Genomic DNA, 27571 nt, shown 5'->3' with positions numbered 1-27571 from the left:
ATTTCAAAATGCATTTATGTATTTTGGGGTAGTAAGGTATACACTATACTCTATAGTATGTTGTACTATGTTATACTATGCATAGATTAGTAAATATGACCATAGTTAGCGTGGAGTGGGTGTCATGTATTTCTATAGGTTCTGAATCAGTCCCCCTATTCCTGACCCTATTCTGGTTAAACTAACTATCAAGTTAACTAACAGTCAGCCCATGAGGCAAGAAAAGCCCCCATGATGCAGATACCGTTATCTGACGCAGTCACACTACGGCACAGGAACGTGTTATCTGATTAGGTCATAACGCTTGAGATCTAATTAGACAAGCGACATTCCTCCAGCCCCTGATAAGGCATACGACGTTCTCATAACAAATCAAACCTATGACAACCTGGAAAATCCGTGCGGCCATTGTTTTGATTTCACAGAGAACTTTAGTAAAGAATGTGCTAACGAGCAAGTCGTATGACATCTTTATTGACGTATCTATGTCCATCCTTACGTCAATCTCGGCACCTTTAAGGTATAAATATTGCCGATCTTGCCCTATGCAAACACACGCGTGGTGACGAGACGGAGCAGCCACACTTGCCGAAGCCGAGAGCAGGAGCAGACCCCGCTGGCAGCAGCCCCGCCTTCCTGACGCGCTGAGAGACGCGCTGCTATCTCAAGCCGAGAGACCCAGCACCGGCGCTTCTGGGCAGCCCTTGCAGGCAGCCTGGAATATCGAGACCAGAGAGAGAGATACCATTCCTCATTCATCCTAACTTCCAGGTACAGAACTGAATAACCCCTCACAGAGAATTCTTTAGTTATTCACTTTTTTTTTTTTTTTTTTTTTTTTTTTTTAGCGATTTGTATAGCGCCTGGTGACCCAAGGGCATTGGCAAAAACAAACTTAACTTAAACTGTAACTTTCTATTCCCGCCCTCGTATTAGACTTAGGTCAGGTACACGGGGTAGGCGTATTTAGAAACACCAGTTGAGTACGTTTAGTCAAATGTATATGTGTATGTAAATATATTTTTAATCATTTTAAACATCATGTGGCTCAGAAACCATATCAATGTTTTTACAGTATTATTTTATACTTCTGCTTTTAATGTATGCACTTTACTTAACTATAAGTATTGCAATAATATCGATCCATTTCTCTTGCATGAGAAAAGAGACTGATCAATAAATAACACCTTTTTATTGAACACGCCCGTCTCTTCCTTTTCTCTACAATCTGATGAGACTAAGAATGCACGTACTGACTGAGTAAAATAATTGCCTTGTGCTCACACGACTCTCGAGATTGACTCTTGATTAGGGGAGAGCAAAGTTGTCATGTTCTATGGTTGTCAGAAACTAAATCCCTTCTTGTCTAATCAGGGAAGTTAATTCCTCCTTGAACATTCGAGAAAGTTTCTAGCGAACTCTGAGCTACGCTGGCAAACCCAAAACTTAAGTCTAGTATCGACAGTAGTAGACCTAGTTAACGTCTGGTCTAGGCCTTTACTGCTGTAGGTATTATTCCAATGCGCAGAGCCTATTGGGAAAATAGGAACTACACTACACTCTCTCCCCGGTCCCCTGCTCTCTGCCCAGGCCTCTCTACCCTGGCCTCTCTCCCCTGTCCCCTCTCCCCTGTCCCCTGCTCTCTATCCTGGCCTATCTCCCCTGTCCCCTGTTCTACCCTGTCCCCTCTCCCCTGTCCCCTGCTCTCTACCCTGGCCTCTCTCCCCTGTCCCCTGTTCTACCCTGTCCCCTCTCCCCTGTCCCCTCTCCCCTGTCCCCTGCTCTCTACCCTGGCCTCTCTCCTCTGCTCTCTCCCCTGGCCTCTCTCCTCTGCTCTCTCCCCTGGCCTCTCTCCTCTGCTCTCTACCCTGGCCTCTCTCCTCTGCTCTCTACCCTGGCCTCTCTCCCCTGTACCCTGTTCTACCCTGGCCTCTCTCCCCTGCTCTCTGCCTTTGGCCTCTCTCCACTGTCCCCTGCTCTCCACCCTGGCCTCTGTCCCCTGTCTTCTGTTCTCTACCCTGGCCTCTCTCCCTTGTTCCACCCTGGCCTCTCCCCCCTGTGCTCTGCCCCGCCCCTCAACCCTCCTCCCTCTAGGACCCTGCGCCGCGGCCGCCCTGGTATCACATGCCTCAGAGTTGACTTCATGTCTCTTTTGTGCGTCCTGTGAAGATCAGTGTCACGGGGGGGGGCGGGGGGGCTCAGTGAGGGTGAAGTGACCGGGAGAGAGGGCACAACATCTGGGCAGTGACCGGGGCGGTGCTGAGGGAGGTGCCGAGGGTCACAGCAGACCTCAGTGAGGGCTGTCGGTGACCGGGGAGTGAGGGTTCAGTGCCGGTGCCGAGGATGACAGGAGAGCTCGCCTGCAGCTGGGACCTCAGTGAAGGCTGCAGTGACCGGGGAGTGAGGGTTCAGTACCGGGGCTCAGAGGTGCCGAGGGTCACAGCAGATCTCAGTGAGCGCTGGCAGTGACCGAGGGAGTGAGGGTTCAGTGCTTGGTGACTGGAGGGTAGCCGGGCCGAGGGGGAGGGTTCATTCCCGGGACTGATGGAGAAGGATGCAGCTCACAGGGGCCCTCACCTGAGCCCGGGGCCTCAGTGAGAGCCGCAGTGACCGAAGCAGGCCTTGGGAGAGAGGCCTCAGTGCCCAGGACCAGACTAGGACTGGCGGTGACCCGAGGGTAGATATTCCCTGGGGGGAGAGGGGGCTCCGTGGCAGGACCAGGACAGGCCGGGAGGGGGCGGTCGGATGCTCCACCCGCAGTGACCGGAGCCTGGGAGAGGATCCGTGCAGGGCCGGTCAGAGTGCTCAGCGGGTGAGTGCGCCTGCGGCAGAGATGGGTGTCTCTGGTTCACACTGGGTGGGGCATGTGCAGCGTTTCATCCTTGTGATGGGGTGGGTACAAAGATCCATTCTAAGCGGCCCTTGTCCCGTGTGAAGCTTTCATAGGGTGGTCGGGTGACCCCGAGCCCTTTCCTTTCTTCCTTGTTCATGCAGTCATTGTTCCATTGGCTGGCTTGAACCTGAACTACAACTCCCAGAATGCACACGTTTGTTTAATTAATCCTCCCAGACACACATGTCTTATGCAATGCAGCATTTCACCACAGCCTTGCTTTACATACCATAATGCAGCATGTAAGGCCTTATTTGTAATGGAAACATTGAAACTTCAAATCCCAGCATGCAAAGTGCTCTTATCTTAAACCTGGACTGTGATGGGTGGCGCTCACGAGGCCTCCGGAAGCTGCGAGTTCAGTATTTCACCCTATGAAAGCGAGATTACTTTGTCAACAACCACTATGTGAATATCACAAAGTTTCTTACATTTTATCACCCAGCCCAGGAGGATCCCAGGAGTGAGAGAAGACAAGGTCAGAGGTCAAAGGAGCCCCAGGCCAAGAGGACAGCACCCATGGCCCCCCTCCGGGCCGGCCTCCTGCCCCTCCTGGGGTGCCTGGTTCTGATGGTAAGTGGAGGTATTGATTTATGTACTGAGTTTTTGTAGCGCCTTCACCAGAGAGCAGCGTGCGTGCGGCGAGTAGGCGCAGTGTACCCCGGATCATGGACTAGAAGGGCAGTGAAAGCACAGATGCATTATTTAGGGTTCCTAAAGCAGGTGATACAAGAATCGGCCCCTTTGCCACCGGTAATTCGCCTTTTGGGGTGCATCCACCCAAAGCCTAGAATAGGTAATCGCAAAATTTGCGATGACCTATTTTGCGGATGCAGTTAGGAATCGCAATTTGCAATTCCCTAAATGCAATGCAAGCACCATTCTCAGAATGCGAATTTGCATTAACAATCGCAAATTACAGTCAACTTCAAGTTGATGCTAATTTGCAATTTCTTAGAAAAATGCACAAAATAGCATTTTTCTCAAATCAAATCAGGTGTTTGTTAAGCGCGACCACTCACCCGTAAGGGTCTCAAGGCGCTGGAGGAGGGGGTCGGGTCGCAGGTTCTAGCCCATCAAGGAGAGGGTCTGTCAAAGAGCCAGGTTTTGAGGTTTCTCGTGAAGATGGGGAGCGATGTCTGTCTGAGGTGGAGCAGTGGGGCGTTCCATGCTTTGGCCGCGAGGAAGGAGAAGGAGCGGCCTCCCGAGCTGGTCTTTCTGGTGCGGGGGACGGCGCAGGAGAGCTGGGCTGATCGTAGGGTCCTTTGGGGTGCGTGGAATTTGAGTCGGCTGTTCAGGTATGCTGGTCCGGTGTCGTGGAGGGCCTTGTGTGCGTGGGTGAGCATCTTAAAGGTGATTCTAGCTTCGACGGGGAGCCAGTGGAGTGTGTGCAGGTGCTGGGAGATGTGGCAGTGTCTCGGCAGGTTGAGGACCAGTCTTGCGGCGGCGTTTTGGATGTTCTGTAGCTTGCGGGTGAGGTTTTTGTTTTTTCCGGCAAAGAGTGCGTTGCCGTAGTCGAGTCTGCTGGTGACCAGGGCGTGAGTGACTGTCTTTCGGTGTTCGAGGGGGATCCATTTGAAGGTCTTACGAAGGAGGCGGAGGGTGTGGAAGCAGGAAGATGAGACAGAGTTGATCTGGCGGTCCATTTTGAGCACTGAGGTCAGGATGATTCCCAGGTTGCGTGCGTGGTCCGTGGCGGTGGGCGGGCTTCCGATGGCGGGGGGCCACCAGGTGTCGCTCCAGGCGTCGGGGTTTGGGCCCATGATGAGTACTTCTGTTTTGTTGGTGTTTAGTTGTAGGCAGCTGTTATTCATCCATTTGGCGACAGCTTCCATGCCTTTTCTAAAGTTGCCTCTGGCGGTGTTGGGTTCGTTGGATAGGGAGAGGATGAGTCGGGTATCGTCTACGCATAACACAATGTTGAGTTCGTAGTTTCTGACGATGGGGGCGAGCGGAGCCATGTAGACTTGGAAGAGCGTACGGCTGAGGGAGGACCCCTGGGGGACTCCGCAGGTGGTAGGTGTAGGGTCTGAGAGGAAAGGGGGGAGTCTAACCCGCTGCGTTCTGCCGAAGAGGAAGGAGCGGATCCAGTTGAGGGCCTTGTCTTGGATCCCTGAGTTGTGGAGTCTGCGTATTAGGGTGCGGTGAGAGATTGTTACGAACGCCGCTGAGAGGTCGAGGAGGATGCGGGCTGCTGTTTCTCCTTTGTCTAGGAAGGTGTGGATGTCGTCTGTTGCGGCAAGGAGGGCGGTTTCTGTACTGTGTTTTTTTCTGAAGCCGGATTGGGAGGAGTCGAGGATGTTGTGCTCTTCGATGAATGTGGTGAGTTAGCTGTTGATGGCTTTCTCAATGACTTTTGCTGGGAACAGGAGCAGGGAGATGGGTCTGTAGTTTTCGAGGTCGGTGGGGTCCGCCGAGGGTTTCTTCAGGAGGGGGTTGATCTCAGCGTGTTTCCAGTCCTCAGGGAACGAGGCGGTTGCCAGGGAGCGGTTGATGGTGTGGCAGAGCATGGGTGCGATGGTGTCAGTGGCTCTGTTGAAAATGTGGTGTGGTCAGGGGTCAATGGGGGCCCCGGAGTGGATTGACTTCATCGTCTTCAGTGTGTCTTCGGTGGTGAGGGCTGTCCAGTTGTCGATCGCTGGCTTCAGGGTGTCTGGGGTGGTTAGTGAGGATTCAGTGTGTTGGTTGTCTTTGTCAAGGTTGTCGTAGATGCTCTTGACTTTGTGGTGGAAAAGGGTGCTGAGTTTGTCGCAGAGGTCTTGTGAGGGAGGGATGTCGGTGGACTCGCTGGTGGGTTGGGCAACTCCTGGATGATGTTGAAGAGTTCTTTGCTGTTGTGTGCATGAGTGGAGATTCTATCTTCAATCGCTTTTTTCCTCATTTTTCTGATGAGTTGGTGGTGGGCGTTGGAGGCGGCTCTGAAGTTGTTGTGGGCTTTTGTGGATTTGGTGCTCCATCAGGCCTTTTCGAGGCGGTGGCAAATGCGTCTGGACTCTCGAAGTTTGGTGGTGAACCATCTAGCTTTCTTGGTGTGGGTGTTGGTGTTTTTCTTGAGGGGGGCTATGGTGTTGGCGCTGTCGGAGATCCATCTCTGCAGGGTTCGGGCTGTGGTGTTGGCGTCGTTGTTTTCTGCGATGTTTAGGGTGGAGTTGCTGAGTGATGAGGTTAGCTGGTCGTCGGTGATTCTGGTTCAGTTTCTTCGTGGGAGCAGGTGCTGATGTCTGTGGATGGTGGGTGTTCTGAAGGTGAAGTGGACGCATCGATGGTCACATGGGAGTTCGGTGGTGTGGCTGAAGGTGATGGAGTTTCCTGTTGTTAAGAGGGGGTCGAGGGTGTGTCCTGCTGAGTGCGTAGGTTCGGTCACGATCTGGCGTAGTCCAATGTTGTGGAGGTTGTCCTGGAGGGACAGTTGGTTGTCGAGGGGGAAGTTGAGGTCTCCCAGTATGGTGTAGTTGGTGGACGCTATGGCATGCAGGGAGATGATGTCCGTGATGGAGTTGGCAAAAAGTCAGCGGGGTCCAGGGGGTCCCTAGATGAGGGTTCCCCAGAGGGTGGTGGTAGGGCTGGCCAGTATCTTGAAGTGAAGGTGTTCCATCAGGTCTGTGGGCTCGTCGGGAGTGTGCTAAGGCGGAGGGTGAATTTGTGGACGATGGCGATTCCTCCTCCAGGGCGGGTGGGGCGGTCCTTCCTGGACATCTTGTATTCTTGGGGAATGGCGATGGCGATGCCAGGTCTCGAGGTGGTGTTGGTCCAGGATTTGGTAAAGAATGCTGCGTCCGGGGTAGTGCTGTCGAGGAGGTCCCAGATTTCGGTGGTGTGTTTGTGGAGGGATCGGACGTTGAGGAGGATGCATGTGCGCCACATGTGCATACATGCCAATTTTGGGGGTGCATCAGGGTGGCTTTTCGCCCCCTAGCACCCTTGATATTGCGTGCACAATTTGCGAGTACCTATTTGGTAATAGCAAATTGCAAATGGTTTCCCATTCATTCCTATGAGCCTGTAGGCCCATAGGAATGAATGGGAAGGCATTCCCTATTTGCGATTCACTAATAGGGAATGTGTAGAAAATGCAATTTATTTAGCCATTCTTACATGCGTAAGGACTTGCGATTCCTAAATACTGATTCCTTAAAAATCTCTATTAAGGATTAGCAGTTCCTTATGTTGACAGATGTGCCCCATAGTGTATAGCGTCGTTCCCAGCCCGGGAGCATGCACATGAATACCCACACACAGAGCTCTGTACTGCACGTCTTTATTCATCAGAGTGCAACCAACCTTTAACTCGACTCGGCTTGCGTCATCAGCTCTATTTAAACCCTCCTAGACACACCCACAACATATGTAATGTCTACGGAGTACTTTTGGGACCAAAAGGGTCCCGCTATACAAATATATACAAGACACTACGGGGCAGATCTACACTTTTTGTGCTGGGTCAAAAGTGACGCGATGTTTTTTTGCCAATTTACTTTCTAGCGCAAATCTTGTTTTGCATTGGGAAATACCCTACAAGTAGCGCAAAGCAGTGCAAAGCATTGTTTTGTGCTACTTAGCGCCAAGTGGGTGTTACATGGGTGGTACGTGGGCGTTCCCATGCAACCACTATTTTGATGCAAAACCCGATCTACAAACAATAGTAGAAACAGCAATACTCTCGCACACAAACACAAGGTATAACATAGGTAACATGAAAATTGTAAGCATAAACAGTTATAGCCAAAGTAAGCAGAAGCAGGTGTCCAAGTATGTCTTAAACGTGGGTAGTTTAATTGAGTCCACAATCAGCCGACACGTGTTTCGTCGTGTGGATTTGATCACAACGACTCTTCAGGGCTGTGGCACAATCTACGGGTTTATAGGTCCAAAAGTGTAGAATCATAAGGCGTCAAAATTTCCTATTACGGTTCATGAAGTCAGTAAACCACCAGAAAATAAGTGTAGCACATTTCTCGACATAGAACAACCCGGGTACGCGGGTGTTCTAATAGTGTAACGCTCAATACGTGTGAGTATCAAGCCGGTACCGGGAGGGGATCCACTTCCCACTCTCGAAGTTCGTGGTCAGATCTGTGGCATCCCTCCTCCTATTTTTCCCGGTCGCCGTTTTCCAAGTTACGGACACCGGGTTTAGCACCAAAAGTTAATGCCTTCTGAAAGGAGGCATTAAGAGGAAAATTAGTTTATTTCTACTTTCTTTTCCTACTTTGCGTGTGTGCTGCATTGTGCAGCACCCAAGGTGGGAAAAGTGTTTGAACTTGTCTATGCCTAGTATTTTCTACAGGAATGGTACTGTTCCTGTACAAAACATGTGCTAGAATCACGGACACACGCTAGCGCTATGGCACTGAGGTGTGTGCGTGGCGCACGGCAGCTGAAATCAGCGCTGGCACTAGAGAAAGGGGAGGAGAGAGCCATATCTCTGAAAATATATCGCTCTCTTGCTCCCTCCCAGTCGCCCAGCGGAGGCCGGTTTCGGACAATTTTGTTACAGGCGGCTGACATTGCCGGTCTGTTGGAAAGTGGATTATTGGTAGGGGCAAATGTAGGTCTGCGCCTGGCAATAATGCCACTAACACAGTACAGGGCTCAGCATAGGTCTTAGAAAATGATTCCCGTGCTCAACCCTTGATAACGTGGCTGCGAGCAGACACGCTGAACTTCGAAGCCAGCTATGTGAAGCATTTAAAAACACACATTTCGTGAATAATTGAGACACAACCCATAATAAAAATCCAACACCAATTTATAACAATAGGGAATATTTTTATCTTTAAAATGACACCAAAACGACAAAAATCCAATGTAGGGAACTGAAGATTAGAATTTTTTAAGATTTATCACTCTTATATCACTCAGAAACTTATAGCACCTATTGTGACATCTGGTCGTGATAGGCACTCGCTCCTGTAGGTGACAGCTGTGATTAGCTTTGCTTGTAAGACCTGCAGTAGTGGACTGAAGCTTGGGACAGCAGTTTTAAGTTTGAGAGATTTTAAAGCTACCGCTCTTGAGTTACTTCTCCGCATTATGGCTTCTTTTTGAAATTTGAAAGAGCCTTTGTTGTCGATTGTCACCCTAGATACTTGTAGTCGTCCACGACTTTCATGGGTGCTCCTGCCAGATACCAGTGATAACTGGATGTGTTCTTTTTCTGGCTAAGGCGCATGACCTTCGACTTGTCTAGGTTAATCGTTAGGTCGTTAGATGCTGCATGACTGATGGTTGTGTCTAGCAGGTGCTGAAGACCAATTGGAGTTCGGCTGATCAGCACAACATCGTCAGCGTGCAGTAGATTGGAGAGTGACAACCCCTCCAACCTAGGAGTGTGAGAGTTGCTGATGCTTAATTTTGATGAAAGGTCTGCCATGAACAGATTCAAAAGTGTCGGAGCCAGCACACATCCCTGTTTCAGTCCCCTTGTTGTTGGTATTTTCCTAGACAGGGACTCGCCGGTTCCTAACTTTACTTGGACCCACATGTTGGTATGTAGGAGGATTATCTGCTTCAGTAAAGCGGCTGGGATTTCCATCTTCTCTAATCCGGACCATAGTTTGTTCCTTTCAATGCTGTCAAAAGCTGCGGAGTAATCGATGAAACAAAGAAAGAGGGGGAGTTTTGCTGGTTTAATGCCACCGATCAGTAGCGTCAGGGCAACTAGGTTTGTGATGGTTCCCATACCTTTACTGATTGATGGGAATAAGCGATTTTTCATTTGGCCAAGCTGTCCGGTCGTCCTGAAGGAGTCCAGCATAATATTTCTCCTCAATGTCAATTCAGGTTCTGAGCCGGTAGCTGGTTGCTTTGTTCTTTTCTCCCATCTTATAAATTGGGGATGTTCTGGAGCCTTCCGAGGAGTCTGGTATGATGCCCCCGCCTCCTATTTGTTCAAACATTAGTAATAGCACGGCAGCCCAATAGTCTGGGTCAGTTTGGAATAAAATGGGGGGTATCCAGTTGGGGCCTGGTGCGCCCTCCGGCTTGCCTTCGGCTCTCCGGTTCTTGATCTGAAACGTCCTGAATTGAAGGAGGCTTGTTCGTGTTGCACTGGTGTTTTTGTAAGGAACTCCCTTGATGGACTGACAAGGCCACAACTGTCCCGTAGAGGGGCTTTCCTCTTTTAAGTTGAAGTGATTAAAGAGGTGGGCTGCCTAGGTTTCCTACATTAAATGAGAGTTGATACCTTGAACGTTGGAGTTTTCTAAGCTATTAATTGTGCACCAAAATCTTGTGCTTCGGTCTGTTTTTACGTCGTACAAAAGCTTGGCTCACAATGTGTCTTCCACTTACCTTTTTGCTTGCCAGATAACTTTTTAGGTCTCGCAACCTATCAATGCGCATGCGCATTGAGCGGAGCGAGATAAAAAGGGGCTTAAACAGAGCTTACCGAGATTGGGCGATTCCATGCAGTGCCCGTGAAAGCTCGCTCAATGCGCATGTGCATTGCCATAAAAAGCGTGTGCACAGACACCCGCCCCCCTCCCACAGTCATCCCCCAGAGTGCGCTGTGCCAACAAGCCTTTGAAGTGAAGCTTAGCTTCACTTCAAAAGTATCCGCTACCCCTGCCCCCTGCTTCACACGTTTCTCGCATTTCTCAATCTCCTCACTCCCTCGCCTCCCTCGCCCTTCAGCGTGCCTTCAGCCTCCATCCTTTCTTTCCCTCTTCCTTGTTTGGCCTTGGTACTTAGAATCCTTCAACTTCCAACACTCTCTTTCTCACCCTTCAGTTATGAGCTAAATCGTATTTTGGTTGCCACTGCCTTAGTGAAAGAAAACGGTTTGTTGCTGTATGCGTGCACGGAAGGCTTTCATGGCTGGCCGTGCTTTCAGTTTCACGGCCGGCCGTATCTCCTTATTTAACTTGTTACTGTTTCATTATCAATTAATAGTGCGAGATTTAGAGCGTTAGAAGAAACCTCTCAATTAATATACACCGGCACTCCTTGTTCTATCAATCCAGAACGTTAGCAGCCTTAAGCTGTACCTTCTAGAATATCCAGCCCCTTGTTCTTGACCAATTATGTTGTAGCTTATAACAACTGGCCACACTTTGGGTTTGCCGTCTTTTTTCGAGCTGACATCAGCTGCACCTTTAAGAATATCCAGCCCCTTGTTCTCTGCCAATTATTTTGTAGTTTATATAAACTAGCCAGACTTTGGGTCTTCCGTTTCTTTGCGAGCTGACACCAGCCAGCAACATCGGCCGCGAAGCGTGAGACTGTTAGGAGGAATTCACTGCCCCTCAGGTAATTACCCCATTACGCAGCGCCCATTTGCCGTTTTTTTACACCGGCCGTTTGCTTTTAGTTACGCTGTGTTCTGTGTTTTTCACTTTCAAGGAAACACGGCAGTATCAGCAACTAACATTTTACGGGTACTCATCAGCCACGCAGCGCAAGCTCGCTAGGAGGCAAATATTGCCCCGTAGGTAATTACTTCATCACGCTCTGCTTATTAGCTGGCTTTTTACATCAGCCGCCTGCATTTAGTCACACTGCGTTTTGGTATCTCTTCTCTTCGCAGAACTTTAGCATTATCAGCAACCTAACTCCACGGCTACTACCGGCCCGTTTAAATGCCCTGCGATACATCCCGGGCCATAACCGGATTGTTGTTTAACGTATAATACAGTAACACATGGCGCTAGTGCCCTAATTATCATGTAACTTTCGAAGCAGAGAGCTTTATAGCTGCATTTGTCTTTCATGTTATTGTTAATCACTAGTAAAGCGCCTCCAGCGTTTCCCCTTTTCTGCCCCCATGTAATGCATGTCCTCGTGTAAATCCAAACATCAGAGCAAGCTACTAGCAGTACTACTTGTCTAGAATCTTTAGCCGCTTGTCTATCTCCTATGTATTGTTTGCAGCACACTGACTGAGATGACAAGTCCACCCCTTAGGTCTGCCACATTTGTCTGTAGCACACAGCCCTATGAAACACATGTTACCAAGGCGCACATATCTTTTTTTCCCTTGTTACCTCACAGCCTTTATATTACTGCACATAAAATATATTCTACCTAACTACCCACTTACAAGATACCAAAAGCGAGACCTATTGGCTATGCCAATGCTTGTTTCTTTGTTGCTTTTAACTGAGCGAGGGCTTTCTGAAGTAAAATTTCATTTCCCCTTTGTCTTGAGCCTTCGTAGAGTTTTATTTATAGCTTTACTAGCAGCCCGTCCCGACGTTGTCCGGGAGCAATTAGGCTTCAGGGCCCCCGCCCGCCCCGACGGTGTCCGTGGGTCCCCCGGAGCCTTTCTCCATATATTGCAGTATTATACCTCTATGTTTACTTTGTACGCTTTTGTAGCCTGCACACGTAACTTTTTCCTCCAGTAATGCACCGTTTGGCTCACTTTTGTAATGCTCAGTTTGCTTCCTCTTGCTCACGGTTTTCATTTTTGCTTCATTTTTCCGCCGCTCACCGCTCATAAATAAATAACCTACCTCATCCGCCGCTCACTGCTCCTCACCGCCTGTCCGCCGCTCCTCACCGCCTGTCCGCCGCTCCTCACCACCTGTCCGCCGCTCCTCACCGCTCCTCCCCGCGCCATGTCCGCCGGTCCTCCTCACGCTCCTGGACGCCGCTCCTCCCGTCGTGCACGCACGTCGCGGCCGGCACTTCTTCCAAGGGTTTTTTCGGTAAATTTTTTAAATAACGTATATTTATTAAGTTTATATAGCCTATGTCCATCTGCACACCCTGACGATTACAATGATGTATCGGGTGTGTGGATTGGCGCTGTGGTTCCCGAGTTTACCTGCCTCAAAGGTTCAAAGTTCTTCCTTTATAATAGTAGTATAGATTTAGGGCCCGCAGATATGCTATTTTAGAATTCGGAAAATAGTTGATCTGAATCCCTGGCCGCCGGCTTGCAAACTGAGTTTTGGGTGTTCTCCTGTGGGTGAAGCCACCGCCTGTTCTTGTGGCATAATGATCCCCTAGATTTTTGGTCAGGCTTTCCCAGCCGGTTCTCGCATTAATATGTGCTTCTTCTTGATTGGCCCAAATTGACTTCGCTAGAGCTTGCAGATTATCTGGTTGGCTGATTTTACAAGTTAGCCTCCTAATGTTAACAGTGTGGCTGGAGGCCGGATCCTCCTTTGACTGGTCCAGGGGCAGCCCGTGTATGCTCACGGAGATTTCCTGGGGCAAATGGTCTCTGTGCTCTTGCGTTCCGATCTGAAAGCTTGTAATCCTGCTACATAGTTGTAAAGTGACAAAAGTGTAATCTGTTATTGAGCTTGCCATAGCTTTGTGATATGTTGCCACTGGAGGCTGATTTCCCGGAAAGCGACCATTTAGTGCCACGAGACTTAAGTGCTCCATGTCCCGTATGAGGATGTATGACGTTATAACGCATACTATTACTCCGCATACCATTACAACGCGACTTTTACTCCGCATACCGTTACAACGCATAGCGCCTTGGGGCGCTGGATAGTGGTAAGTATAATTTTCTATTCCAACACCAGTCCCCGTGGACACTAGGGAAGGTGTTGGATAGAAAATTAAACTTATTCCCTATCCTACAGCGCCCCCCAGCGCAATGCGTTGTAATGGTATGCGGAGTAAAAGTCGCGTTGTAATGGTAGTGCGGAGTAAAAAATGCGTTGTAACAGGTGTATACCCCCGTATGAAGTTCCTGGTGAGAGCTGACGAATGTGTCTTTTTGCCCTGTTCCTGGCTGGGAATCATCCAGGCCATGAATTGTTCCTCCAGGTCCTTGTCCCTTTTTTGCGGCCCCAGTAAATGCATGATAAAGTCACCAGCCAGCAGAAGGTTGATCGTTGATTCTTCCGAGAATAATCTAGTTATTTCCGAGCCCACCATTTTGGCTCCTCTGGCTTTGTCGCTTGGATGTATGTTTGCTTTTAGCACTATCATTTGTTGTTTAGTATTGCCGTCCCATAAATCCAAAATGAGAGATTTGAGCCAATTTGTAGGGGTTATGATGGAATCTACGTCTCTTGTCCCCTTCATAGTGCCGCTTGATAGGCCGCCATTTGGGTGCTTGAATTTGGCTCCTTTGGTTGCTGGTAAATGATGGGTCTTGAAGCCGAGTAGGTGCAGGGGTTCTTCCAACCATGTCTCTTGCATTAGGATAAGGTCGAAGCCTTGTATATAAAAAATAAATTCTCTGTCCTATACCATATTTCCTTAGCCGTTTACATTCCAGTAGCAGATTTAGAGTTGCGGGCCGCCAGCAGGGGATTGTTTGATACTGAGTCAAGTACTCTCTCCTTGTATGCTTATCGTCCTGGCTAGCCGGGTCCAATTCTTCCTGTAGAGTTACTTGGTCTGGCCCTTTCCCTGCAAGTTGTAATGCGTCCGAGCTGCAGGCCCCTTTAAGGACTGATTGGGCATGTCAGGCTTGTGGGTGACTTGATTGATCAAGACTGTTTGAATCATCAAGATTGTTTGATTTCGAAGGTTCTGGATAGTCCGGTTGTTGATGTAAGAGGATTTTGATTCCCCAAGCTTTTAGTTGGGCCTCCTCCACCAGAATCCTTATCACTATTTCCTCTGAGACCCAGGCTGCCTTGGTTATTTCTCTACTAGAGAGTTTTTTGATGGGTTTGAACTCAATTGTTTCAATATCCAATGTGCTGATATCTGCCAGGCTCCTGATTGATTGAATCAGTCGCACGATGTTCCCTCTATTGAGGATGTCCTCTCTGCCTCTCGACTTAAATTCAGGGATGAATAGGATTGAGCGGTATTGAAAGGAAGTGGCGGTTTCAAGAAAGCGGTGGCATCATAATTACCCGTGAAGCTTCTCGCTGTCAAGGGCAGGGTTCACTCTGGCGATGCTGGCTGCCCACTTGAACCAGCTTTACCCAGACCTTGTCTAATCCCGAGCTGTATGCTTGCATCCATGTCGTCGCGACCAGCATGATGTCGTACGGCCCCTTTTTCATCTTTGTTAGTGAGTGACTGTTTAAGTCTTCTATCTGTTCACTGCCGTTTTTAACCTTATGCATTGTACCTGGTCTTCACGATCTTTAACGTTTCTGTGTGCTTCAATGCTCCTTCTTTTGATGCTCTTTCGCTCATGGTTAATATTGCCTTCAGCCACTCTTTAACCTGGTTGTCGCTGCCTTTAGCGTTTCTCTGTATGAATGATTGCTCTGTGTTATGCTGTGGCACAGTATATCTTCTTTCGGCCTTACCAGTAGGTTTCCGGCCATCTGTGACTGAATGTTTCTGTAGGGCCTTCGCCTTCTTCAAAAACCTTGCACTGCATGGAGAGGCATTTTGACCCCACATACGCCAACCGTCGATTAACACCTCGAATAAGGCACGCATGGCAAGCACGAGCAGTTTGCTGAATCTTCAGCAAACCCTCTGGGAGAGCACTCTCTGATCTTCGGGTGGCAGATCCCCGACTTGTCGCCAGTTTTAATGTCCTGCCCAGCCTGGTAGCATGCAAAAGAATATGCCCCACACACATCTCTGTACTGCATGGCCTTTCCTCAGAGTGCAACCGGTAACCCCACTCGCATTGCGTCATCATCTTTATTCAAACACACCCAGACACACCCAACGCTTACGTCATCTCTACGGAGTCACTCTGGGATCAGAAGGGACCTGCTATACAAATATATACAAGACACTACATAGTCTACATCTCTACACCGTACAGAAAATGCAGAATAATTAGAGTACAATCATGCGTACAAATAGAACACCCTCCTAGAAGGGTGGGGCACCACAGGGCTGTAACATGAGCAAACTCCTGGAGGCCCCTGAGCAGGCTGGATGCTGCATCCTATATGAACTGACTAGGGCAGCCTCAGTGTCTGCCCAGGGCCCCACTGCACTGGCATTGTGAGGGAGGGCCCTGCTCGACCAGTGTATGGGGGGCCCTGCTCGACCAGTGTATGGGCTCTTGAGATTTTAACCTCCCTATGTTTTCTGTCTTAGGCCTCCTCCAGCCCCACTTTCAACATTGACTACGAGAATGACTGCTTCCGGAAGGATGGGCTCAAGTTCCAGTACGTCTCCGGAAGCATCCACTACTTCCGCATCCCGCCAGAGTACTGGAAGGACCGCCTCCTGAAGATGTACATGGCCGGGCTCAACGCCATCCAGATGTAAGCGGCATCGCAGGGGCGGCGAAAGCCGCTGCTTGGGGAGTAAGAAGGGAGGAGAGGGTAGGGGGGGTAGAAGTTAAACATTAGGATTGTAGTAACAAGGGTTCAAATGGAGCTGGCTAGAGGGGTAAATGTTACTGCCTGGGATTGTAGTAATAAGGGTAGTAAGAGCGGACAGGACTGTGTAGAAGTTACTGCGTATGATTGTGGTAAGAATGGTGCATAATGGAGGAAGCAGGAGGGTGTAGATGTTACTGTTTAAGACTAGTAACAAGGGAGTTCACAGGGTAAGAGGGGAGAAGGTAGTACTTTGGTACTGCAGTAGTAAGAGTGTAGAATGGAGGGGGTAAGAGGGAGCAGAAGTTACCGCTTAGTATTATAGTACCAAGGGTGAATAGTGAAGATAATATAAGATAAGATAATGTTTATTATGCTTGATTGATTAAAATCTTTGCAAATACATAACAATAAAAATTCCCATTGTACATAGATTATTACATTTAAAAACGACATTAAAGAGGATCATTAATAAAATATTCTCAATTTATACAATTAGCGGTTTCAAAAGCATTTCTTGTAGGTTCCTATATCTCAGGTAGTATACTGAACTGACAATGACTGCCATTAATTCCCAAGCCGGATAACACAGCTTAACCAGGATACAGCCTTAGGAAGTTTTCCTTCGTTCTTATCTTGATTCCTGCACTCAAGTAGGCTTGAGGTTTTGGCCTTGCGTAGTCACTGAGCACTATCCAGCCGTGAGCCTTATTAGTGAGAATTGCTTTGTCTTCTAAGACAGATTACATGGATGTTGTTTTTTTCACTCCTTTTTGGAAGGAAAGATGATCTGTTGGAGTGGCCCAGAGTTCAGACAGACCCAATATCTCAATAGAGTCGAACAAATAATCCCCTAGGTGGACATTTTCCCTGATGAAGTAAGGCATTCCAGAGGTGGGAATTTAACGATCTTACCTCAGCACTTCGGATCTTATGGCAGCTTTTAACATAAGCACTCTTTCTTTCCACTGTTTGCCTTTGGACCCCAAATTCCAGCCGTATTTGAGCCGGAGAGACATATTTTGAAAGAAGCAAGATTGCTCTATTGGAGTGGCTATTTCGACATCAAGAACTGCTGCGTCTTTGTCTTTAAGAGCCTCACTCCCATATGTCAGTGTCGGCAATAGTTTGGCCCTCAGCACCTGTACAAAGGGATCAAGCATGAGGTCGGGAGCCGTCTCTTCAGTGACTTCAGTGCTAAATACGTTGTGGTTCCCTTTCTCCGTAAGGACTCTAGCGGAAGTTTGAATGAGCTTTTGTGATCCATTAACATTCCCAGCTATTTATACCTCTGTACTTGATCCATATGATGGCCATCTAAGAACCAGCTATTGTTCTTCTTTTTGTAGTTTTTGTAGTTATCCGCCATAATTTTGTTTTTTTAAAGATTTATTTTGAGGGCATTCCGTTTAGAGAACCGGCTTGTCATATTTAATAGATGCTGAAGACCAATTAGCCTTCGACTTATTAAAACCAGGTCATCAACATATAACAAGTTAGACAATAGCTTGTTTGCCAGTTTTGGAGCATGGGATACACAGCTGGCCAGCTCCCCAGGCGATCGGCTAAAAAGAGATTGAAAAGAAGTGAGGCAAGGACACACCCCTGCTTGAGGCCTTTCGAGGTCATGATTCGTTTTGAGATATGTGTCCCGCCGCCTACTTTAATCCTGATCCATGTATCTGTGTGCAGCTGTTTTAGCCGATCAAAGAGTGTGTTTGGTATACCCCAACTTTCCAGTTTCCCCCAGAGTTTGGCACGGTCGACATGGTCGAAGGCGACTGTGTAGTCAATAAAACAAAGGAAGAGAGGCATTTTTAGTTCTTTGGCTGCATCTATTAACAACATGAGAGCCAGGATATTTGTTGTTGTTCCTTGGCCACTGCAAAACCCGGTTTGATTTATGGGAATGATGGAATTTTCGGGGGCCCAGGAGGTTAACTCATCTAAGATACTTTCTGCGTAGTATTCGGCATCTACTTCAAGAAGGGCGATCAGTCGGTAGTTGTTTGGATCATTTCTATTGCCTAGTATAGCAGCCGGACTCGCATTCAGCAGCACTTCCTGAGGTAGGTGATCACTCTGAGCATTGTCGCCTATTTTAAAAGTTACTATTTTATTGAACATGGCTAGTGTTACAAACGTGAAGTCTAGATAAGAGGAAGTTTTTGAAGAGTGAAATGTAGCAACTGGTGGATTATCCTCCAAGAAGCGGCCGTTCAGTGCTCTTACATTTAAATGTTCTAATTCCTGTCACAGATATTTGGCCCATATTGTCGGTTTGTTCATATTTGCTCAGCCCTGATTCGGTATCCCCCATAATGCTTTGAGTTTGTGTACAGGGCCCTCATCTTGGCTTGACCCCAAAAGGTGTAGATTGAAATCGCCAGCAATGATTGTGGTCGGTGTCTTGCTCGTCCATAATCCGTTTTATTTCATTTGACAGCTCCTTTACAGCTTTTTGTTTATGTTTGGGATGCACGTAGGTGTTAATTATTATAATTTCTTGTGACACGTTGTTGAAATTAAGTTTTATCTGTAAAGCGTGTACTGCAATAGGTGGTGTAATTTTCGCCTCTATGGACTGTATTAAACTCATTGTGGTTATTGAGGCCAACATCATTAGTCCCCCTGAACGGCGACCAAAGTTAGAGTCCTTTGTTGCCGGGACGAAGTAGGAGGTATACCCTTGGAGTTCCTGGACATTATCTTCCCAGGTTTCCTGGAGGAGTATTGAGTCAAATGTTTTCAAATAATTAACTACCTCGTAATCGACCAATTTGGCTGCCAGGCCATTGATGTTCCAGATGCAGAGTTTAATTTTTCCTTCCTCTGATGGAGCTGTCTGAGGGGTGTTGCTCTCTTGTCAATTTGGATGCTCTGTTATGATTGTGCATGTTATTTGCGACCGAGCCTGTGGTCCCGGTTTCGAGATTGGAATTGATGACCCTGAGCTTGTGCTTAGATTGGAACCCTTTATACAAGCAGTTAATTCACCAGGAGTTCTGCTTCTTGCCCCTCTCAATACTGAGGTGGGGATTTTGTCTGGGACGTTGATCAGAGCTTTTAAAAATGGAGTTGGATAAGGGGATTTCAGTTTGAAGAGTGAAGCGGACAGGTAGGGGTAGAAGTTATTTTTTAAGATTGTGATAGCAAGGGTTTAGAGTGGAGAGGGTAGGCGGGAATAAAAGCTACTGCTTAAGATTGTAGTAAAGGTGTAGAACTCGGAGGACAGCAGAGGGTAGAAGACTTTAGTAGCGAGTGTAGAGTGGAAAGGGCAGAATGTTGAAACACATGAGTGTAAAGTGGTGAGGGCAGTAGGAACAGAAGTTACTGCTTAGGGTTGTAGTTTAGCAGGATGTAAAGTGGAGAGAGGAGAAGTTACAGAAACTGAGCATGTGCAAAGACAATTAACACCAGTACTAAGATAGTAGACCTCCACCTGCCATCCACAGACAGGTGTGTTACAGCAGTTCACATCTGCACTCAAGGAGCAGAGGAGTAATAAATACCTGTCTGTGGACCTTCGCTCACTCCTGCATCCGTGGCTTCAGACACACACCGGAATGATTGACACAAGTCGGACACACCCACAAAACATTCACCCTTTCCCTCTAGCCAACCTTTTGTACTCTGGTGCAGCACGTGGACCCTTTGAACGTGTCGCTCACCTCTAGACTTGATATGGAGTATGATGGAAAGGCAGGTGTGGCGGGGAGTGGGGAAGGGGTGGTTTTCACCCCCATGAGTTGCATATGGAGGTCTGATGACGGAGTGGGGGAAGGATGGGGATCTCCTCTGCATTGCATACGGATGTTTGATGGTGGAGCAGGGATGCTGAAGGAATGGTGACGGGATAGCGCCTCCCCTCTCTGGATTTGGTCTGAAAGTCACAAGTCCTCGTGCCTGCAGAGGGCGTTGTAATCCTCCTGGTCTATCCACAGGCCCGCAGTACCGTCTCAGTGGTTCGAGAGGTAGGGTGGGGGCGACGTATCCTGCATCCTAGGCCTGTGTCCGTGGCAGCCTAAGTTCGGAACAGGAATCACAGTGGGAATAGGGGGCCGAGGTAGGTGGATGGCGTCTTTCTCCGTGAGCGATGGCACCACTCGTTCTAGGTACACGAGTGTGTTCCCCTGCCCGGAGTGCCCGACTGCATGCAACACTGACACCCTGACTTTTACTTTAGCCCTGACGTCACTCTAATCTAAGGCAGACGCCTAGGCCTATTGCTGACAAAGCGAGGTCCCTGGCCTGTTCTACAACTGGAGGGGGAGCGCCGAGCGTGGCCTCTGGTGGTGGAGAGAGGACCAGTGCCCATGCCCTGGGGTTGATCACATAAAGCAGTGGTGACAGCAAACCATGTTTAATGATCTGTGGTCTGACCAAACCTTCATCCCCTGTGTCAGTGGAAGCCTACTCGCCTGTCCTCTCTCTTGTAAAGTTCTGTTTGGAGAGACCCCGAGCCCTACTCTGACGTCCCCTGTGCATGTAAAGTGTGAGACAGAGGGAGAATGTGTAAGCATGCACGCGTGCAAGGGTGAACACACATGTGTGCAGGAGTGCATGTGCCCGTCTGCCTGGGTCCCGGCTGGATGCCTGTGTCTAACATGGCCCAAGATGCAGGATGGATACAGCTTCCCCGGATAGCTGTAGTGTACTGACTGCATTGTGTGGGAGAGGGTGGCGACCCAGACACTGAAGCGAGGAGGATGGCGATAGGGCTGCCTTTAGAAATTCCAGGATGTCTTTGTTAGCAAGGGACTGCTGATTACTTCTCCCAGAGCTCTTCCAATTGGTTAGTGGGGCTGTGGGGTGGGACTGCAGCTCTGGTGCTCAAGGAGAGGAAGTTTCTTGGCCAGGCCTGCTCGTTAATCTGTTTCCGATTACTGCTTCAGGAGGGTTGATGATAGTCTAGCGCAGAGATCTCACACTTCACTTTACTGGTGTGTGAGTACCCCTTGCTCAGAACCAGCCCTACTGCCCCTTGCTTTGACAAGCATCACTTTACACAAAGGCTGTGTCTGGAGAGCCGTCTGGAGGTGACGTGTGAAAGAGAACCACCCTCATCTAGAGACACACTGGACTCGCACCTTCGTCTACATGTATTGAACAGAGTTTTGCCTTTTGGTCAAATAAAGCACTTGTCTTTTTGAAAAGAGGACCACTGGGCTGGGCAGTGATATTATTGGGCTCCAGGGTGTGGTTTTGGGTGCGGGGCCTGTTGACCCGCGCTAGCCCTCTTGAGAGTCCAGCGTTGAAGGGGTTGTGCTTGGCTCCGTTTGCATAGTAGACCGAGTCCTAGGACGGTAGAAGCATACGCCTCTAATCCCCCCCAGCTGGGTCCCTGGAGCCCCTGCCCGGCTGACAGGTGCCCACTTCGGGCTCCCTGAAGTCCCGCGACTGGAGCCTGCGTGCTCTACTTTCTCACTAATGCTCTTTATACAGCTAATGTATGATCAACCCGTTGGCTGCTTCGAATGTTCTGTGCCAGTGCTGAACGTTCGCAGAAACGGGTGGGGCTGCGTCGGCCAACGGACGTTCGCAGCACTACCAAGGTAGTGCTCGCGACGACCATTGGCCGACGGCAGTAGCCAACGGGTTAAGACTCCCTGATTCCTGTTTTTACTGATTTTTACAGATAAATACATACAGAAACCCATTTATTTTCCTGTCTGCTTTAATTTTTAAATGTGGATAAAAACGGAAATGTGGTTGTTTGTTGAGTGATTCTAAATGCTGTCAGTCATGGCGGCCAAGCGCACAGCTGTGTCGATTGACATGCAAAGGGGGTTAGAAAAATAAAGGAATTTTAGTAAAGATGCTTAAACAGCGATAGATATGAACAAGGTTGATACTGATATGTGTATCTTTTCACAAAAGTGCACTGATTTATCATCTATGGATTTTCATATCATTGAAATCTCTCAGGCACTTCAGGATAAGTGCAAATTTATCTGTTAAATACATGTGAAAATATACTAGTTTCAGTTTCATTTTTCACAAAACCCCAAATAAATATGGATAAATACAGATAAAATTAACAAACAATAAGTATGGATAAATACAGATAAAGTTAGCAAAAAGAAAATATGGATGAATGTAGACAGAAAAGTCCCAAAAATAAATACCATGAAATTGAGAGTCCTGTTTATGATTTTACTTCTTGTTCCCGTGTCCAGTTACATTCCCTGGAACTTCCACGAGGAGACGCCCGGCGTCTACAACTTCAAGAATGACCGCGACGTCGAGCACTTTCTGGAGCTGGCGCAGCAGGTTGGGCTTCTGGTGATTCTGCGGCCTGGACCCTACATCTGTGCCGAGTGGGACATGGTAAGGCCACATATCGGAGAATATGATAGCAGTAAAGTGAATGGCCTGGCTGTGCCATTCATGACCCCGTCACTGGTCTTACAGTGACGGTGACTCCCACCCCCGGAAATGGTCTCCTCAATTGCCAAAAATGTAATTAATAGAAACAGAATGTATGTGTTTATAGTTCTGGCCAATGCCTTTTGATTTTACTAAAATATATGGATAATCTACTTATATTAGAGCTTTCAGTCGGCTGTCTTCATCCATTGGTCTGTTGTGGTGTCAGTCACTCTTCTTCGGCTGACTGCAGTATACAGCATGGGGCAGTAGCTTCGCTCTCTTCGGCTTTTCGCTAACTTCACTGTGAGTGACGCCATTCTGCTCTTTCACGAGCACATTCACTCAAGGTAGTTCCCTTCAGTGTGGAGCTCTGCTATGGCAATGTGGGATTTTTGAGACAAAAAATATTGTTGCTTTTAACCATTTTTTGTACATTGGCTAGGGCCCGGCCACGCCCCCAATAAAGTTTTAAAAAATGACAAAAAACAGTCCTTGACCAAGCCAAAAGGCTGGCAGCCAATGCCAGACCGAATGACTTTGACAGTACTTGTTTAAGCTTCTGTCCTAGAGGGCAGTATAAAAAGGTCACACTAATCTGATGCACCAATCGTATAACATGCAGTGAACTTCGAATCTAGAGCTCCAAGTGCACATAGGGAGAGCGGGAGACTTCCAGACGATGAAGAGGAAGAGAAGGACACGCTGTAATATAGATTACAGGCTCGTGATCCAGACGTGAGCCCTTTGTGCCTTGTCTCTAACTATGTGAGACTATAGAAAGAAGCGGGCATTGGGCTCTTGTGTCAACAGTTTAGGAAAGCAGGGCATGGTGAACCCGAGCTTACGAATGCATCCTCACCCGTTGGACTATAAACATCAGAAAACCATATGCGGCATCTGTATCCACCACTGTGGCATCATCCTTTCAGGGGCTTCACACCTTGTCTGAAGCTTGGTCGCCTTCAGGGAAGGTAGGCACCTTAGTGGTACACCTCACTAAACCAGGGGCAACCAGATTTCCTGAGATTTGACATCCAACAAGATGGCTGGAAATGGTGGCTGCTGACTTTCAGTGTGTTTGTGGGTGCCTGCAGAATCCCATTATAGTTCCAGTCGAGCCCACTGAAACTTTGTCAGAGGTGACGGCTCGGATGAAGTTGAGAGGGAGGAAAAGTATTCAGTCATTGGTCCAGTGGACATTGCATTGGGGTTTCCTCTCTTACACTCTTCTCTTCCTCTGTCTTTATTCTATTCTCGTCTTTTTGGCCAGCCACTTTCCACCTCTCCTGTCACTGTCCACCACCAGCCACTGTCCACCTTTCCTGTCACTCTCCACTTCTCCTGACACTACCCTCCTCTCCCTTTATGGGTGACCTTCACATGGCAGGGCACGAGAGGGGAAGTGCTAATGACCCGGGTCCAGGCATGATGGTCATAGGAGGGTTTCAGGTGTGAGGTTCAGAAGGAGAGGATAGAGCATGCAGTGACATAAACAGATGAGAGCATGAGAAGGAGAAACGAAGGAGTATCGCCGCTGTCCTGCCTGGAAGAAATACAGCTGAGCCTCTACCCTGTTTGGAAGACACATAGAGGGGTAGCTCTGCTCTTGGTGTAATACGGTGCTGAGGGGGTACCTCCCTGTCTCAGAGAACAGAAAGGGCTCAGCTTTGACTAGGGAGATGAAAGGCCTGGTCTCCCTGAAGAGAGATGGGGTGGGGATCTGCGTTGTTTAAGATATTGTGCTGCCCTGCAGAACTATCATCATGTGTGACCTGTTGCTTTCTTTCTTCCATGTCCCTCTCCCCCAACAATATCCCTTCTCAGGGGGGCCTCCCAGCCTGGCTTCTACAGACTCCCAACATCACGCTGCGATCCTCCGATCCAGGTAAGGCGCTGCCTCTTCTCGGACAAATCAGGCCCTCTCCTGAACTAGGGCTGGATTCTTCAGTGGCACAGTTGGGTTTACGTTTGACACATTTATGCGTATTATTTATGGTAATGGTTTAATTCCTTTAATATTTAAGAGTTATTTAATTCTTTATCAAAGAGGGCTTATTCTCTTGCACTGGTGTGCTGATTTGTGGACACCGACATATGATGGGTTTATTCTGTGGCAGAACCGTGGTTCTGATCCTTCGGTGTGTTCTGATAGACCTGAGCTTACTTTCTTTCAGTTTGATCCAGTTCTCATGTGCTGCTAAATCTATTTCATGAATGTTTGTACATAGTGCCTTCCTGGGCCATGGAGCGTCACCGCACTTTACATAAGGCTGCAACACTGGAAATGTGTACACAGGACAGTCAAAGAGAGGGGGCAGAGCGCGGGGATTTGTGTAGAAGCACACAAAGTCTCTGGCAGGGAGAGTCTCATGAACTGTGGACATTTTATAATAACATGAATTAAGCAGCACACTTTTGATCCTATTATATACAAGCATATTGTGGCTTAGTCCTGCTAAAGTTGATCCAGGTGAGCCTTGGCCCATTTCAGAATCCCCTCAAGTAAAATATGGTGTCATCTGTAAATTGGTGATCGCAGATGTCAGAGTTCCTGAAGAAGTCATTCACCGGTTCCAGGTAAATGTTGAACAGTACAGGAGCTAGAACAGACCCTTGGGGAGCTCCCTGGGAGAGAATGCGTCTTCTACTTTCATTACTTGTGAGCACTTCCCCACCTATGACTTGGACCACTCTTAACCTTTCCCTTCAAGGCCTATACGTCATTTCTTGGACCAGTGCAGTTTATTCCCAGGTACAGTATGATGTATTTTGTGTTATATTTGTGGTGCGGGTGTGTTTATTCATCAGCATGGCCAGCTGCTCCTTCATGCTCCTCTCCTTTCACCCTCCCTAAATTATGTACAACTGTTTGGCTTCAGTGCCCATCCAGAAAGAAGGAGAAGCATTTTGTTGTTTACTGCTCCTCGACCAAAGCAGTACCAGTAGGTCAGGTTGTAACCTGGCTAGAGTTACACCTACATAAAGAAAGAGCAAAAAGCAGCACCATCCTGCTCCAGCTCCCAGCATGTGCTATGTGTGACTGGAGAGCTGCCTCAGGTGCAATAACCAAGATGAGAAGGATAATTTCACCTGAAACTGGTCGTCTTAGAGATGTAGCGCACCGGTTAGAAAATGTAGTCTAAGTTAATTGGTTCTCAGACATGTAGTAGTTACTGGAATCAAGAATAGACAGTGTGATGTTCGACCTCAGCCTGGTAAGATATGACCTTTGAAAGTTCACCTAACGAGTCAAGGAAGTGGGTAAAAGTCTATTGTAATGGGGAAAGGTATATCACCACTCTGGTGACCCACATTAAAAAGCAACATGACTGGACCAACGAGCAGAGGATGTAGAGGGTAGATCAGGATGAAATAATATATGACAGGTAGGTCTGCCTGAACAATCTGAGGGAGGTAATATGAAACTTTATATAGAGAATTTGACAATCAGTATTCTGATGCCCAGGGCTTTGTTGCAACTATTAGATTTAGCGAGGGCTCTCAGTGCACCGGTCATCGCCCTTCCCCGGGGGCCCCCACTGTAATTGTCATCTGGTGAAATACAGGGATGGGTATGATGTTGTGCAGGCTGCAAGAGAGATCGGACTGAGTGTATAGGAGGGTGTAGATATCAAGTTGTTTACTGATTACACCAGGGCAGTGCAGAAGCAGAGATGCAGGTTGGACTCACTGAATAAAAAAACTCAGGCCACTGGAAGTCAAGGGTGCTGTTCCAGAATAAACTCAGAGGGGTGGATGGTGTTAGGTCCATTTGCCTCAATACATCTGAGCAGTTTGGGACTAGATGTAGAGCAGGAGTTGACAAAGTCAGCGGTCAGAAGGATCCTATTTTCACAGTAGTGTCTCTGTAGCTTAGCAAACACATTCCAGCCTATCAGCAGCAAGAGAAGAATCTGTCTCGAACATGCCCAATAGAATATCAGGTGCTGGAGAATGGAACTCTGGGCATAGTGTGCAGAGGTGATGACCACATCAACAGTTGACAGAAGATGTAACAGATACAGAAGTGAGAGTATAATATTGAAATGAGAATGTAACTCAAAAGGTATGACCACCATGTCATGAGTATTATGGGATAAGGGGTAGTGAAAGGTGAATGACTTGGAATGTCAGTGGACAGTAGGACCACAGAAAGAGACGTGGGGGGGCTTCCTTTTATACAGATTGGAAATCCACATTTCATTCTTACAAGAAACACACTTGTCATGGTGGAGGCTGAAAGCACTTTAGAAGCGAACATTCCTACTCATCCTCTCTCTCTCTCTCTCTTGTTGTCGGGAGGAAGAGTATGGCTTATGCCATCACTGCCAGATATTGACTATCACACAATCGCAGACCCTGAAGGTTGGCACGTAGATCTGACTGAACCACAAAACCATACTGATGCCACTGCCAGGTAGCAAATGGATTTGAGAGGTATTGCCTGATGATGAGACAGCCCACAGCTAAGACCCTCAGGCAAGTCTCTAACCTGTAGGGTGAGAGACCTCACTCCCCAAAGCAGTAACTCTTTTTATTCCCAAGCACATGGTGTGCCTGCCAGGGTGTTCTGCTGCTTTCCAGAGATTAGGCTATGTTTATTGACAGGGTGGTATACCATGGAGCACCATTTTGCAACATTCCCTTCTTTGGGTACCATACACCTGGTCTAAAGAGCATCCCAGACTTTTCCAACCCGAAGTGTGCTTGAAAATCTTGCTCTAGTAGTGTGCCCCACAAATCACACAATATATATGAATAGTCATGAGGGCAATGAATGTTATGGTATGTGAATGTGCGGTGGTAACCTCGTTGTGCATCAGAAAACCGCAGGAATTAGATAAGATAATGTGAAAAGGCATGTGGCTCCCTCTGTTTCCCGTGTGCGGGCTAACAAATCACTGCTGTTCACCATGTCAAATCTTAGGACAGAGCATGCACTGTGCTGTGAGACATATTGTTTACTATTAAGTGGGCTTACAACCCGTCCCCAATATACCACTGATTGTTTTGTTGTCACTCTCATTTGCAGTCGTTCGATGGGTTAACTCCCATAGGCTTCCCTTCCTTTCTTGTGCTAGATCATCCCTGAAGCATGGACCAAGCGCATGTGTTCTTCCTCTTCTTGGTTCTTCGTCTTCTT

At 48.0% G+C, this 27571-nt stretch overlaps 1 protein-coding gene across 2 annotated transcripts in view; it reads left to right on the top strand.

Moving 5' to 3' along the window:
- Nucleotides 1–2116: 2116 nt before the first annotated feature.
- GLB1L (galactosidase beta 1 like) overlaps nt 2117–27571 on the top strand; it is a 192436-nt gene continuing 166981 nt past the window's right edge. The window contains exons 1-7 of one of the 2 annotated variants that reach the window (XM_078679155.1): nt 2117–2283; nt 2351–2452; nt 2596–2812; nt 3339–3466; nt 15830–15999; nt 22236–22386; nt 24253–24313. In XM_078679155.1, the coding sequence (XP_078535281.1) occupies nt 3413–3466; nt 15830–15999; nt 22236–22386; nt 24253–24313 (436 nt within the window). In that variant the 5' untranslated portion in view covers nt 2117–2283; nt 2351–2452; nt 2596–2812; nt 3339–3412. Of the gene's footprint in view, nt 2294–2350; nt 2453–2595; nt 2813–3338; nt 3467–15829; nt 16000–22235; nt 22387–24252; nt 24314–27571 lie in introns of both variants that reach the window. The other variant, XM_078679157.1, reaches the window with a different exon arrangement.

The sequence above is a fragment of the Lissotriton helveticus genome, chromosome 3_1, assembly GCF_964261635.1.
Source record: "Lissotriton helveticus chromosome 3_1, aLisHel1.1, whole genome shotgun sequence".
Lineage (NCBI taxonomy): Eukaryota > Metazoa > Chordata > Amphibia > Caudata > Salamandridae > Lissotriton > Lissotriton helveticus.
This window is presented reverse-complemented; position numbering and strand designations above follow the sequence as displayed.